At 55.3% G+C, this 14,751-nt stretch overlaps 2 protein-coding genes across 2 annotated transcripts; one reads left to right on the forward strand and one right to left on the reverse strand.

Annotated features, from left to right (window-relative positions):
• The first annotated feature begins 2,202 nt into the window (after positions 1 to 2,202).
• Positions 2,203 to 5,211, forward strand: GZMM (granzyme M). Its single transcript, XM_081287370.1, is given in 5 exon segments — positions 2,203 to 3,136; positions 3,138 to 3,176; positions 3,285 to 3,342; positions 4,884 to 4,906; positions 4,910 to 5,211. Coding segments are annotated over 5 exon segments (291 nt in total). The 5' UTR covers positions 2,203 to 3,076; the 3' UTR covers positions 5,021 to 5,211.
• Positions 5,212 to 6,541: 1,330 nt separating this feature from the next.
• On the reverse strand, positions 6,542 to 8,043 carry LOC308644756 (ras-related protein Rab-28-like; the record flags this gene model as incomplete). The annotated part of the gene is made up of 1 exon (XM_081286388.1): positions 6,542 to 8,043. One exon carries the CDS (start codon positions 8,041 to 8,043, stop codon positions 7,393 to 7,395), a length of 651 nt encoding a protein of 216 aa, XP_081142514.1. The 3' UTR covers positions 6,542 to 7,392.
• Between the last annotated feature and the right edge of the window lie 6,708 nt (positions 8,044 to 14,751).

Below are 14,751 nucleotides of genomic sequence, written 5' to 3' on the forward strand. Positions count from 1 at the left end.
CAACTGAAAGGCCCAGAATGGCTGGACTTGGGAGTTGGACTTGCTGACCTTGGAATTGCTTGGATGCCCAAGGTCAAGGGTATAGGCCTGGACCGCACTGCTGGTGGGTGCAGCTTTGCCTTTTGTTTGCTTGGGTTTTATTTTGGACAGTACTGGGAGTGGCCCAGGGCCTCGTGCTTCGTAGCATGCGCTCGGTCCTGGGTTCAGTCCCTAATACTGCCCAAAATGGGGCAGGGTGTCTCACTAAGTGGCCCAAGCTGGTTTCAAACTTACAGTCCTTCTGCCTCAGCCTCCTGAGTTGCTAGGGTGATGGAGGTGGCCACTGTGCCTATGAATTTCCTGTTCAAAACTTGCCTTTTTTTTTTTTTTTTTTTTTTTTTTTTTTTTTTGGTACTGGGCATTGAATCGGGGCACTTTACCATAAAGCTGTGTCCCCAGCACTTTTTAATCATGTGAAGCTGGGTCTCACCCCGTTGCCCAGGCTGGTCTTGAACATAGTCCTCAAGCCTTCTGAGTGGCTGAGTGACAGGCAGGTACAGGCCCTGCCGCATCTGACCCTGTGGTGTGCTGCAGGCAGGCACAGCCCCTGCCTGCTGCCTCCCCTGCCTGCTGCCCCTTCCACTGGGAGCCAGTCACAAGGGAGGGGCTGGAGGGGTGGGGAGTGGGTGTTAACAAGAGGACAGTTTGGGTTTGGGCAGAAGCCTTGGAGGTGGGTGGTGGGCATACTGCAGAGCTTTCCCGTACAAAACGGCTAAGATGGTGAACTGTGTTTGTTACCACAAGAAAAAGGAGAGGCCTGAGGTGTGGCTCAGGCAGAGTTCTCCTGAGTGCAGCTGCACCAGGCCCTGGGCTCCATCCCCAGCACCAAGGAGGAGTCACACTGAAGCCTGACAGCACAGATGAGGTGGGGATTGGAGCACTGTATTAAACCATAAGGAAGTTTGGTAGTCTCAGTTTTGTCTTCGAGTTCCTGTCCTTTAGAAACCCCTTCTAAAATGTTCTGGGTGAGGTAAGGCTGGAGGTAGAGAGATGTCTGCTGTGTGCAAGGACAGGGCAGGGCTGTGGGCAGGTGAGATGGGAGACAGGCCCGTGCTCTGGCACTCCAGAGGGGGTAGTGGGTAGAGGGGGTGCCAAAGATTGGAACGAGCTTGGGTTTCCAGATGGGAAGCTCAGGAGTCAAAGGTTCCAGGGCAGTGGGCAACTCAGCAAGACCGATAGCAACATGGTGAGACCCTGTCTCAGAATGGGTTGGGGCGCTCACCTAGCATGCTTGAGGCCCTGGGTGGCTCTAGAAAGGATGCCGCGGCAGGTCCTGATTTGGAACAGCACGTCCGGAGATATCAAAGCAGGCTGTGCTGGAGAGTGCCTTCTCCAACTTTCTTGAGGGGCTCCCGAGGACCTGAGTAGGAGTCTCATGTCTGGGGGGCTGCAGAGCTCTGGATGGTGAAAGGCCTGGCCCCCTGGGTGGGGATTCTGCACCCAGCAGAGCCACTGTGGAGAGGCATCCTCCCTTCCTGACCTGCTGCAGGGCCGCCTGGAGCTCAGGCCTGCTCTCAGTGTCCACCCCCCCATCCCAAAGGCGTGCTGCCCTCCAGGGCTGTGCATGAACCTGGGTTTCTGCAACGCGGGCGGCTCCTGCTGCTGTGCTTCAGCGTTTTCTCCAGGACACCGTGGTCTTGGCACCAGCCAACACGGCTGCATGATGCTATGAACTGTCAGGGCTTGCTGCTGCCTGGGGTGTCCTTCACAGCAGAGAAGTCGAGGGCCTCTCACCTCCCCTGGGATCTGGGTGATACACGGTCCTTCCAGCCTCCCCACGGCCAGGCTGTGTTGGGCAGGAGTGCACCGAGGCCCCGGGTTCTTGCCGTGCATGTGGCAGGAGTTGGTGCTTCTGCTTGGCCACTTGGTGACAGGATGCCCACTGGCTTTCTCCATGGTGAGAACCATAACATCTTCATTGTCTGAAGGGGGCTGGGCCCCAAGAGCTGCCAACCACCTGACCTGGGAGACTAGGCTGTCTCTGCACCCTCCCAGCAGGCCTTGGAGGCAGGCTTGGAATGAAGCGACCCTGCAGGAGGGCAGAGCTGCTGCCACGCTGCCGGCCAGCTTCCACACCACAGGCTGGGCCAACACCTGGTGCTGCCAGGGTTGATGCGGAGCAGGGTGGCTGGCACGTGCTCCAGAGGCCAGGCTGGCTGGAGGAGGGTGGCTCTTAAATGAGCAGGAGACCTACTGGATGGGTGCGCACAGGGATCCTTTCATCTAGCACCCACCATCCTTCTATAAGTCATCTGTCCATCCACCATCCATCCGTTCACCACCCATGACCCATCCATCCACCATCCACCCTTCGCTGCATGCTTGTTGAGTGCGGACTTCTCTAGGCCTGTTGGAAACAGGATGGACCTGGGGCCTACCCTCATGTTGGCTCTAGGACAAGGGGCTATTATCAGCATTCCTGTGTGACACAGTGCCAGCACCAGTCCTGGGAAGGAAGAGAGCCAAGTAGGGGTGGAGCGTGATACTGGTGTTTGGGAACTCCCACGAGAAAGTTCAGGAGACCCCAGGTAAGGAGGCCAGACCTAGGGCATCCAGGGGAGCCCTCCAGCAGGGCCGAGTCCCTTGTGGGAGAAGGAGCAGCAGGACCTCAGTGGGCCCTAAGATGGGGCTACGTGGGCCTCAGGGGTCATGAGGAGGTGGGATTTCTAGAGCATTCAGAGCAGTACTGGGGTTGGCTCTAGAACTGAGCTACACCATTTTCAGATAGTCTTGCTCAGCTGTTGGGGCTGGCCTCGGCTTCCCGAGTCTTTGGGATTACAGGCGTGCTCCACTACACCTGGCCTGTGATGGGGAATGGGGGACCAGGGCGACCCCTGTGTGTTCTGCTGGAGTTTCAAGGGACACTGGGAATTTCATGAGAATGGTAAATTTGGGGTCTGAGGCCTCCAAGCTTTGGGTGGGGCAAGATACATCTAGCCTTAACCTGACCATATCTGTTCCCCTTCCTCGTAGGCAACACATTTGACACCAAAATTATTGGGAATTGAAAGGCCACCACCCCCACTCATGCCTACACATGGCTTCACTGCAGAAAGCTGGCACCCACCTGTGTTGGGGGGTCCTTGTGTACCCCACCTTGGGTGTTGACAGCTGCCCACTGCCTAGTCAAGCCAGAAGTACCCCTGCCCCACCTCTCTGCCACCCTAGACATCCCAAAGTCCCAATATCCAGCTGCAGGGCATCCTGAGACACAAGCAAACAAGGGTGCCCCTTCCCCTCCCTAGAGACAGCTTGGGCTGCAGGTTCCTGGGGTGTTTCAGCTGGAACAAGAAGCACAAGAAGGTCTGGGCCTTCCAACTGGATTGATTTGGGCCACCTGTCAAGTTTAGGAATGTGTTTGACACCTGTGGCCACCAGGATAGAGCTGACCTACCTGCCTAGTGGCAAAACACAAGAAACTGGTCCCTGTTGCCATTGAGAAGCCACTAAATAAACCCCTCCTGGTGCTGCCCTGCCTCTGGAGTAGCCAGTAATAAAAATCCCCAAAATGAAGTGCAAAAGAGGATCTGTTGGCTCATGTAACTGACAAGTCTATGAGGAGGTCTAACTTCAGGTGTGGCTTGATCCAGGTGCAACTTGATCCAGTTGCTCATGGGAGGCCCTGGTCTCAGTGCTGCCCTTTCCCACTGGCCACATTCTTTCAGGTAGTACCAAGGATGCACCTGCAAGTCCTGCAGAAAAAGCTTGTTTCTCTAGTTTAAGCAGATTTATGAGGATTGGCACACATTGACCTTGGAACAAATAACTGTAGAGGTGCAGTCCTGGGCGAGGGAGTTCCCGGGGTGGTCTGGGGCATGGAGGGTGGCACTTCTGGATGCTCAGGAGTGGGGAACAGCTTCCTGGATGCTGTGGAGACAGGTAGGACCCTCGCAGGACCTGCTGGGGATGGACAAGGCGGGCCGGTCATCCACACCCTGGCTCCTGCTGCCTCAGGATGGAGCTACTGAGGCTGTGCTGGGGCTGCATGACCTTTGCAGCCCACGCCTCGCCTTCCACACAAGGTGGACGCCAGCACCCTGCCCGTGTGCCGGCTCCAGCTGGGAATGCCTCATGCTGCTGAAGTGCTGGGGTGGCAGGCCTGACACAACGCGTCTGCCTGTGGCCCCCTCACCTGCTCCTCTTCCCCACCGCTGGACAGGGAGGTGCGGCCCAGCCCCTGGCCTTGCCAGAGAGCACCAGGCGGTGAGAGCAGGCGTGCTGTGCAGTGTGACCAGCTGGAGGCTGACACCAGGGCAGGCACCTGGCCCACACACACACTGCAGGAGCTGGAGCCCTGTTTGCTGTGTGCCCGGATGTGCAACAGGAACCTCTCTGGCATGGCAGCTTCACCCCTGCCCCGCGTCCTCCGCTCAGTGGCCGGCTCTCTGAACCAAGCCTACTGCAAGGTGACCATGCAGCGGGCAGGGGCAGCTCGGCCTGACAGAAGGCCCACAGGCTCCTGACTGCACCCACCTCGGCCTGTGGCCAGGGCAGCCCCTCGCGTGTTCTCTGGGGATCCTGGAAGTGGGACTAGCATTGACCCCATTTCTCAGATGCAGAAACTGAGACCCAGAGAGGTTAAAGGAGCTGGCCGGGGTCACATATTAGGGAGCAGTAAAGGGGACCAGGGCATGGACCAGGGCACAGGCCAGGACATGTGCAAGACCATGGGGCAGGAAAGAAGGGGAGAAGAATGCTCCTGGCTTGGGAGTGGCCCCTTGGTGCCTCTCAAGCCCCACTGGACTTGCTCCCCAACAGAGGTGCAGATGCTAACATGGGCTCTCCCACCTCCAGCAGGTTGACTGGCAGGTCTCTGGTGTGAGGTCAAGGCTGGGTGCATTGAGTCCTGTCCTTTAGCTCTAAGACCTGAACCAACATCTTCAAGCCTCCTGTGGCTACTGCCATGGCCCCCTATGTGTCCTGGGTCAGGAGGGTCATCAGCCACTGGCCATCCTGGCCTCTGATGTGGCACTCCAGTTGACCAGATCCCTCCCCTCCGTGGCAGACCCTCCCCTTAGGGTTCAGGGAGGGACGTAGCAGTTGGAGACTGGGCACATCTGCAGGACCGATCCACAGTGATTCTTCATTCCAACTGAACTGGGTAGCAAGGTGCCGGGCCACACTGCCATCGCAGCAGCTCAGAGGCTGAGGCAGGAGGATGGGAGTTCAAGGTCAGCCTGGGCCACTTAACAAGGCCGTGTCTCAAAAGATGAAAGAGGGGGTGGGGATACAACGCACATTCAAAAATAAATAAATACATAAATCAAGGGCAGGGGAGCAGCTCAGCCGTAGAGCACCCCCCTGCGCGTGTGAGCCCTGGGTGCTCCGGGAAAGTGGGTGGGTAGGGAGACGAAGGCCCACCCTGAGCCAGCAGGGGGCAGTGCTGACCGGCCAGCACGCTGTGTGCACTGCGGGTAGGGAGCCTGGGCAGATGTCCCGGAGTCTTGCACTTCACTCACACGGTGATGGGGTACAAGTCACAGACCCGGCTGCCAAGCCATGCAGCCTGCGCAGCAGTGGGTTTCAGCACATCCTCCCAGTGCAGCTGCACCTCATCTAGTCAGAACACTCTTTTTTTTTTTAAATATTTTTTTTAGTTGTTAATGGATCTTTATTTTATTTATTTATATGTGGTGCTAAGGATCGAACCCAGTGCCTCATACATGCTAGGCAAGCGCTCTACCACTGAGCCACAACTCCAGCCCCTAGTCAGAACACTCTTCACCCCAGAAGGAAGCCCGGCCCCAGGAGCAGCCCCCATCCCTCCAGCCTGCCCTGTGGGTCCACGTCCATCTCTGGACTCCCCTGTCCCAGACATCTCCTGTCACTGGCTCACACACTGTGGCCTTATGCATCTGCTTCTCACTGAGCACAGTCCTCAGTCCATCCACGCGGCAGCAATGTGGGAGCCTCACTCCACTCCAGGAGAGAAACACACTTTCTCCTACTCTTCCTGGCTCTTGGGGCTATGAATTAAATTTCCGTAAAGTGCATTAACAGGAGAAAAGCCCTTCCATATGCACAGGCGTAAGTCCCACAGAAACACGGGCTCCACGAAGGCATCGACCCAGCTTTGTGCCACCCTGAGCTACAGGAAGGATTGGGGCATTTGAGGGTGGGGGACATGCAGGCCTCAGGGGTCATGTGCTCATGTGTGGGAGGCTGAGGCCGAGGGTCCCCTGGGCCAGGAGTTCAGGGCCAGCCTGGCAACAGCGAGGCTCCATCTCCAAAGCAGCATCCTCTGAGCACCTGATGCTGCTGTTCCTCGGAGGCACATGTGCCTTTCGCAGAAGCAGCTCTTCAGAGCTGTTCCTCCGTCTGAGGTCTCAGCAGAACCACCAGAAACATGCCAAAGTGTTGAGGGTCAGAACTACAGTGCTTAATGCTTAATGCTCTACTGGTTTTGTCTCATTTTGGTGCCAGGGCTGGAACCCAGGGCCTCTTACAGGCTAGGCAGGTAGTTAACCCTGAACCACACCTAACCCCAGTCTTAATTTTTTTTTTAATTTTTTAAAAATTTAATTTAAATAAATTTATTTGTGAGAGAAAAACATCTGAACATCAGGTACAGTCTGATCCACAATGATCTAACAGGATGTTATAACTCATTCTGGAGTACTCTAATACAGTTTTAGGGAAAATTCCATGTGGAGCATCAGCTGAACACTTATTAAAATTCATAAAGCCATCTAAGCTGAGCATAATACAATACATAATGACCATGATACAGTAATAAAAATACAATATCAAATACTCACTACTTTGTGAGTTACAAACTATAGTATAAACAATTTAGGCCCCTTTTTAAAAAATGAAAAAATATTTCTATTACAGCCTTATTTCAAGCATTTTCAGTTAGGTACAGCTTTATATGTTTTCACTTAAAACAGATAGCAAAAGAATGCCTTCTTAAGTAAGTGCAGGTAAACTACGTGACTTGTTTCAATATTTGCACTCTGAAGTATACTATGACATATGTGAGTTCAGATAAGAGAATGAAACTGTGTTGTGGCAAAATTCTGGCTGATGATCAAGACTTGGATGGTTTTCACATTTGGTTAAAAAATTTCACGTTGGGAAAAAAAAAAAAGAAGTGAGGATATAAGGAACCAACATCATTCCTTTCAATGAAGCAGTCCAATTCCAGAGAGTGGGCTTTCCGTTTTGATTTCACAGTGTGTGGCCCCGAAGTTGAACTCCTTCCAGTCAAGGCACTGCCTGTGGCTGAGAGGCAGCACCTAGTGATGAAGCGATGGGAGGAGAGTGGGAACTGAACTACAGAGATGGTCACTGATAAACAAGCTCCTAGATGGCCCAGGGTGGCCAGCGCTCCCACCCAGGAGGAAAACACGCTCACTGCACTGCACACATGGAGCTCCGGGGCGGGTGAACAGTTCTTGACATGGAATCCTGGCTGTAGTTTACAATATCTGCCTTCACCACCCTCTGTGACTGTTCTATTTCTGCTTTGTTTAATTTTATCCCAAGGATCTCAGCAGCAACTTTTTGGAAGCCCAGGAAGACAGAGTCTCCTGTCTTGGCTGAGACAAAGTGGCTACTAAAACCATTTTCCTGGCAAAATCGTAAATGTTTCTCAGGTTTTACTGTTCGCATATGCTCCAAATCAATTTTATTGCCCACCAAAGCAACCAGCGGCTGAGTTTCTGATTCTTCACTCACTTTCTTCACCACAGTATACCAATCTTGTAAATTCTCAAAGCTTTGATAATTTGTAATATCATATACTAAGAGGATTCCCTGTGCTCCACAGATATATTTATCCAACATCTTTCCTCCTAGATCCCAAAGTTGAAGAGTAACATTCAAGTTTCCTGGCAATGTTATCCTTCTCAAACAGAAATCCAGTCCTATAGTTGGCTTGTACTGTTTTCCAAAAGTTTCTTGAGCAAAACACGTAGCTAAGGGGGTCTTCCCGGAGGTGCCGTCCCCCAGCACGACGATTTTCAGTTGCCGGTCCTGGCTCTCCTCCTCGGAGTCCGACATGGTGTCCTGCGAACCTGGCCCACCCCCCCCACCCCCCCTGAAGTGGAGGGAGGAAGGGAAGCAGGAGGCCTCCGGGGGCGGGGGAGAGGAGGAAGGGAGGTGATGAAGGGCCAACCCCCACAGCCGCTGGAGGAATCCAGGGAGACTCACTCTCCGGGCGCCATCTTGCCCGCCTCCCTACCCCCCAATTTTTTTTTTTTTTAATTTTGAGACAAGGTCTGGCTAACTTGCCGAGGCTGGCCTCCAACTTGGCCTCTCCTGTTTTGGCTTCCCAAGTTGCTGGGATGACAGGTGGCCCCTGCGCCTAGCCTGATGGCCTTATCTTTGGGCACTTCACCCCAGAGGCCCAGGCGTGGGCAGGACTTACTCTCTCCCAGGCTCCAGGCCTCTCTGGCTTGTGGAAGCAGGGTTTGAAGGCCAAGCGCAGGAAGCTGTTCTTGTTTGCAGCGGTTGGTGCTGGGGCTGGAACCCAGGTCCTCACCCAGGTCCTGAAGCTGGCTTCATGGAAAAGGCTCAAAAAAGCAGAAACAAAAAGAAGTGGGCTGCCCAGTGGGACAGGCAGGGCTGACCTGGGGGAGCAGCGGGCTAGCTGGCACCAGCTGATCTCAGGCCTGCTTCTGTGAAAGAAGGAGAGGGACTCTGGTGCCATGCTGGCAGGACTTGGCTGGTCAGGAATCCAGCTGCAGTGGACGTTCAGCTGTGTCCCAGGGACCTCCCCTGGGGCCCCTCCCTAAAGTCAGCAGGTCTGCCTGTGCCTCTGGCTTCACAGAAGTGCACATGGGAGGCAGATTCCTGTCTCCTGCAGTCACATCTGGAGAAGCCTGTCCTGAGCCTACCTGGCTTCTGGGACTCAGGTGCTTCCCCTGGACTGCACGCCGGCCAGCCCTCCCTGTGCTTCTGTCCCCTGCACCTGCCCCCCCGGGGAGCCAGGCTCTGGTGGCCCTGGCCTGCTCAGGATGTGCTCAGGCAGGGCCCTAGAGAGCCTGGGAGGTGGAGGCGGGCGACCAGCAGCAGGAAAGGCTTCCTCACAGCCTCCTGTCCCCCAGTCTGGGACAGCTCCAGCTGGACTCAGATCAGTGGGGCCAGGCCTGCGCCTGCCACTGCCCAAGAGGGTGCTTATCTCTGGCCTCCTCAGCTGTTCCTTCCTGGTCCAGGAATGTCCCCACCCAACCCTGAGCCAAGGCCTGGAGCCTAGAGAGAGGTGAGCCACTGTGCAGCTGCTCCCCAGGCGGTTGCCCTGGGGACAGGAAGGTGCTGGCCCCACCCCACCTGGGACCCAGACCCTCCCAGTTGTTTCCCAGGGCACACAGAGGACACCCAGCCTCTACCTGGACAGGAGGACGTCACCTGGGAGGAGAGGCCATGGGTGTCCCAAAGCTGCCCTCTCAAGTAGCCTCAGGCTGCTGACCCCAGACCCCAGACTCTTATTACAGGCAGCGTGCCCAGGGGCCTGCCTGGACCCGGCTGGCTGGAGAGGTGGCCGGCAGGCTGGTGTCAGCCACAGCTGGCCCCTGCAGAGCCAGCCACCTCTGCTCCCCTCGGCGAGGTGCACCGAGGTGGGGTCCCGGCCCTCAGCTTCCTTTGCCAGCCCCAGTGTCGGACGGGGCCTCGGGTCCTGGGTTTCGCTGTCAGTCCTAGAGGCCCCTCGAGGAGGTGCGGCTGGTGCCCCCAGAGGCTCAAGGCACGCGCGGCCCACCTCCCGGCTCCTGGCCCTCCAGGGCTCCCCAATGGCGGCACTGCTCCAGCCTCTGCCTCCGTCTTCAAGTGGCTTCTCCTTTGGATGTGTCCCCTCTCCTGTCATTCAAGAGTGCTGTCATCACATCTGGGGCTACCTCAATCTCGGGGGATCTCACCCTTCACTTACTTACATCTGCAAAACAGAGTCATGGGCCAGGCTCTGGGAGCACATGTTTGGGGGTCCCATGCAGCCCACCAGGTCCTTCTCTCTACTGCTGGATTCTCCCTGCTTTGACCCCTGCCTCTCGCAGGCCCCTGAAAACTGAGCCCTCTAGTTACAACATCCGTCAGGCCAGGATCCTGCCCTGCTCCAAGACCTGCCAGGGCTCCCCAGTGCCCTGGGAATAAAATCCATACTCCTCCCCACGATCCCTGAAAATCCTCTAGCACCTCTGGAAATCGCTTGGCATTAAAAGCCCCCAACTCTAATGAAAATGCACACAGAAGAGTCCATCCAGAGGCCACGGCTGCAGAGGAACCACTTGAGGAGAAACCCCCCGACGCTGCCCACGCATGTCCTCATGGCTGTGGCCTGCACCCTCCCTGGGCGGGCCAGGCTGGTCTCCCAAAATGCTTTGGGATCCGCCTTCCTGGCTGCCTCCAACACCCACCGTGGGAAGATTGGCACTGCTGAGAAGTCTCTGTCATTGAGGGGCGTGTTCTTGGAGCCCACACCTCTGTTGACCTGGGAGAAACTGGGTGCATCTGAAGTGTGGGTGTCGGTATTGCTGGGCTCACAACTGCAGACTGCTTCAGCAGAAGACATGGTGGACTTTCCCTCAGGCTTCCAGGGTGTGTCTCTCCAGTGGGAAACGGGCACTGCTGGTGGAGGTGTGCGCGGAATGACAAGCTCACTAAAGGAGACACTGCAGAGAGGGCAGGGGCCCTTCTGGGTGTTCTCGCTGGTGAGGAGCCCTGGGTCCTGTTGGAGGAGCCGCTGGGAAGCCCACAGACGGAAAGGGTCCAGGTGGGTCCAGACCTGTCGGCCAGGGGCCGGAAACCCCTGGAATCATCCCTCAGATCTCTGCAGGGGAACCCACTGACGGTCATCAGCCAGAAAGGTCTCAAGGGTGGCTCTGATAGGAAGAAGCAGCCGGATGGTACCCTGGCTGCAGACCGCCACGGCCCCGCTGGTGAGGGGGTGCAGAAGCAGACACTGGGAAGGTGCCTCACAGGTGTTCACTGCTGCTCCTGAGCTGCCCCTCTTCAGTACCTGGCCCTCCCTCTGGCTGTCCTGTGAGAGCATGTCCCAGAGATGATGCGGGCAGGCTCTGCCCATCTCTGAGACTTACCCAAGAGGCTGCGGGACTCGTCAGAAGTCTCTGTTGCTCCGTGGATGCCGGGTCTGGCCGGAGCCCAGTCCTGGTGATAATGGGTCTTTTGGTGGCGGCTCCTTGACTGCTTCACCAGCCACAGAAACAGGCTGGTGATGTGTCTGCTGATATTCCTACCACGTCGTTTCCGTCACGGAGGGACAGATCTTCTCGGACATGGAACTGTGCCTTGAAGGTGTCTGCCTGCTGGGACCGGGTTGGACCTGCTCCGCCTGCCAGGGCTGTGAAGCAGGTGGCAGGGACCAGGCGCTGGAGTTGGCTCCGTAGTGTGAGGTGGCTGCTTTTGCCCGGTTGGCTCTGATCTTGGTGCTGACCCTCACTGACTCTTGAGTGTGGAGTGGGTCTGACCGAGAGGCTGAAGCAGGCACCGTGTTGTCCTGTGTCGACTGAAGAAGAAGCGGCCGCAGTGGGTGTGGGTGTGAGGGCCGACGTGATGAACTGGAGCCCGGTGAGATGACAGTGAGAGAATGCTTCCGTGTCTCATGGGATCAGCCCACGCCAAGCCCTCTCGTCATGTCTGCCGAAAACTAAAAAATAAATATTAAAATTCTCTCTCTCTAAAATAAATAAACAAACAAACAAAAACAAACAAATAAATAAATGACGATATTGTGTTCCAGCGACAACTAAAAAAAAATACTGGTTGGTTTCACCCTCATTTCTTCCAGCAGCAGTGGTTCCATTTATAGCAGGATCACTCTCATACTCTTTTTAAGGTCCTGGCTCAGCATCTGCAGGGCCATCTTACGTGGCCACCCACCCTTCACTGCTGCACTCTTTCCTGCCCAAGGGCATCTCACACTCCCTCACACCGCCTTGTGGGGACCCGCAGGCTCCGATCCCTGAGCTGCCCCAGGAAAGTCTGGAACCCCAGCCTGTTCTGCCTCCCTCCGTCGTCGATGCAGAGATGGCCTTGATTCGTCAGCTCCGACAAGACACGCCTGTGTGTCTCTGCCTGGCCTTTCATTTCCCGCTCGCCCATCTCCTGGTTCCTCACTTTCCTTTCACTCTAGCTGTACAGAAATCAGTTGAAAATAAAAGTTCCGGTCATCCTTCTAGTTTTTTAAGTTGCATTTCTTTTTCCACTACAACTTAAGGTTTGAGGTTGAGATTTGTGGTCCAGAACATACCCTCAGCAGATATAGTGACTAATCGGAAAGTGCAGTTGTTCAAGGTCTGTCATGCTCAATCACTTAAAGCTGTAATTTGTTTGATATGAATATTAAGCATGTAGACCTAGTGCAGCATGGGAGCCACTCAGGAAGTTTATGCAATTAATAAACTTTCATGCATAATTTACTATGAAGTATGCAGAATTTCCGCCACTTCTCTACACTTAACATTTAGTTGTATTTGTGAATTCTCCTTTCTTAATTGGGAAAGGTAGCATTATATAGAATGTTGTTAAACTTAATTTTAATCCTTTATGACATTAACTTTTTTTTGGGTAAACCAAGTGATCGGCCTTTCAGCAGTTGTCTGACTTTGGCTCTTTGAAACTGTGATTTTTATTTCATTTGTACCCAACCACTGTTAAGTATTTTGTTTTGTTTCCTGGAAATTTTGTTTTGAAACAGAAAATAAAGGCTGCGTTAAATGAGAAAAAAAAAAAAAGAAAAGAAAAGTTCTGGGCTGGGGCTGGGGCTGGGGCTGAGCACTGGAGCGTGGGTGAGGCACTGGGTTTGATCCTCAGCACCACATAACAATACATGAAATAAAGGCATTCTGTCCACCTACCACTACAAAAAAAACCTAATAAATAAATAAACAAATAAAAAGCTCCAGGTTGGTAGTAAAAAACCCAGCACCTGGGCACGAGGGACGCCAAGCACACCCAGCCCTGAGGCTGAGGGGGAGGGTCTGAGCGCCAGGCCAGCCTGGGCAACTCAGCAAGGCCCTGTCTCAAAGTCACCCTCAGTCCCCAGCACCTCAGAACACAGGAGCCCAGGAGCCAGGGGCCGGCTGCAGATGTGAGGGGCGGGGGGGGGGGGGGCAAGTGACCCAGGTCTGCCTGTCCTCAGAGTCCAGTTCCCTCCATGGGGAGTCCAGCAGCACGTGAGACAGGAAAGCAGGAAGGGGCCTCTCTAGGCGAGCGTCCTGCTAGTCCTCACAGGCTGCACCCAAAGCCAGAGACGGGGAGGACACCCAGACCTGGGGTCCCGTCTCTCCAGGGAGGGTGTGGGCCCCGGAGAGCAGATCTGGCCCTGGGCTCTCCCGCAGAGGGCTAAGGGCACTGGAGGAAGCAGGAGCCCGATTTCCAGGAGGCCAGGGGTGAAAGGGCAAAGTGCGAGGACTGTCCTCCACGGTACTGTCCTCAGCACGGACCAGGACCCGGCACATGAATAAATAAATAAATAAAAGCAGCCAAGACTTGTGGTGGTGCCCCTGCACGTGTGCCCTGGACACCAGGGGCCAGGACCCGGGCCGCAGTCCAAGGGCAGCATACTGCCCAGCGGGCAGGGCCCCCCAGCCCCTGGAGGGAATGAGTACAAAACAAAATGCCACCTTCATTCATTTATTTTTTTAAATTTGAATTTCAAGTTTAACTGGGTGTCCCCCGTTTGTATCTGAAAATCCTAGCCATGCTGTCCCTGGTAGGCAGAGGGGCCAGGACTGAGCAGGGAGGGGCCGGGAGCAAGCCCTGGAGGTGGCCTGGTGTGGGCTTTGTTTGGAGAACAAAGGCCACGGCTTCTTGGCAGCCCTGAAACCTCCCAGGGTTGGGACTTGCTGGAGGCTGGGTAGGGCAGGAATTCCGCAGCCCAGCCTTGTTTGTGACCTGCAGGGCTCTGATGCCAGCTGGCCTCCCCTGTCCTCGTTCTGCACGTAGCTCCTGACCCCCTGTGATTCTCCAGCCTGAAGGCTTTCTGCCTGGGCTCTGGGAAGCTCAAGGCTCCCAGGCTCCTGAGCTGCACCTCACTGTGTGCAGGGAACCTCCACAGTCCCCGCCCTGAGTCAGGGCACCCGGGTCGGGCCCCTAGACCCTGCACTCTGCCTAGCCTCCTCCTGGAAGCAATGTCCACTACTCCAGGGAGACTGCTCCCCAGGGGCCTCTGCATGTGCTGCCTTCCCCTTCCCGTGGACATGCCCCTCCCTGCCCCTCCTGAGCAAATTCACGTGCCCCTCCAAGGAGTTGCCCACCCCTTGGCAAAAGCAGGCACCAATACCTGATTACATCTCCCACTGTTTTTTGGTACAGGGGATGGAGCCCAGGGATGCACTACCACCGAGCTACTCCTCCAGCCCTTTTTTCTTGGTCTGTTTGTTTGAGACAGGGTCTAAGTTGCCCAGGCTGATTTCAAACTTGCCACCCTCCTACCGTGGCCTCCAGGGTCAGTGCGACGCCTCTGCCGTGGGCTTCTCCCTGTTTTCTTTTTTCTTTTTCTTTTTTTTTTTTTTTAAAGAGAGAGTGAGAGAGGAGAGTGAGAGAGAGAGAGTGAGAGAGAATTTTTAATATTTATTTTTTAGTTCTCGGCAGACACAACATCTTTGTTGGTATGTGGTGCTGAGGATCGAACCCGGGCCGCACGCATGCCAGGCGAGGAGCGCGCTACCGCTTGAGCCACATCCCCAGCCCCTTCTCCCTGTTTTCTATCCGAGCTGTGTTTACATCTCACTGACTCACCCCGCAGCCAGGCAC

The sequence above is a fragment of the Spermophilus citellus genome (assembly GCF_964194105.1).
Source record: "Spermophilus citellus genome assembly, chromosome: 3".
In the NCBI taxonomy this organism is placed as follows: Eukaryota; Metazoa; Chordata; class Mammalia; order Rodentia; family Sciuridae; genus Spermophilus; species Spermophilus citellus.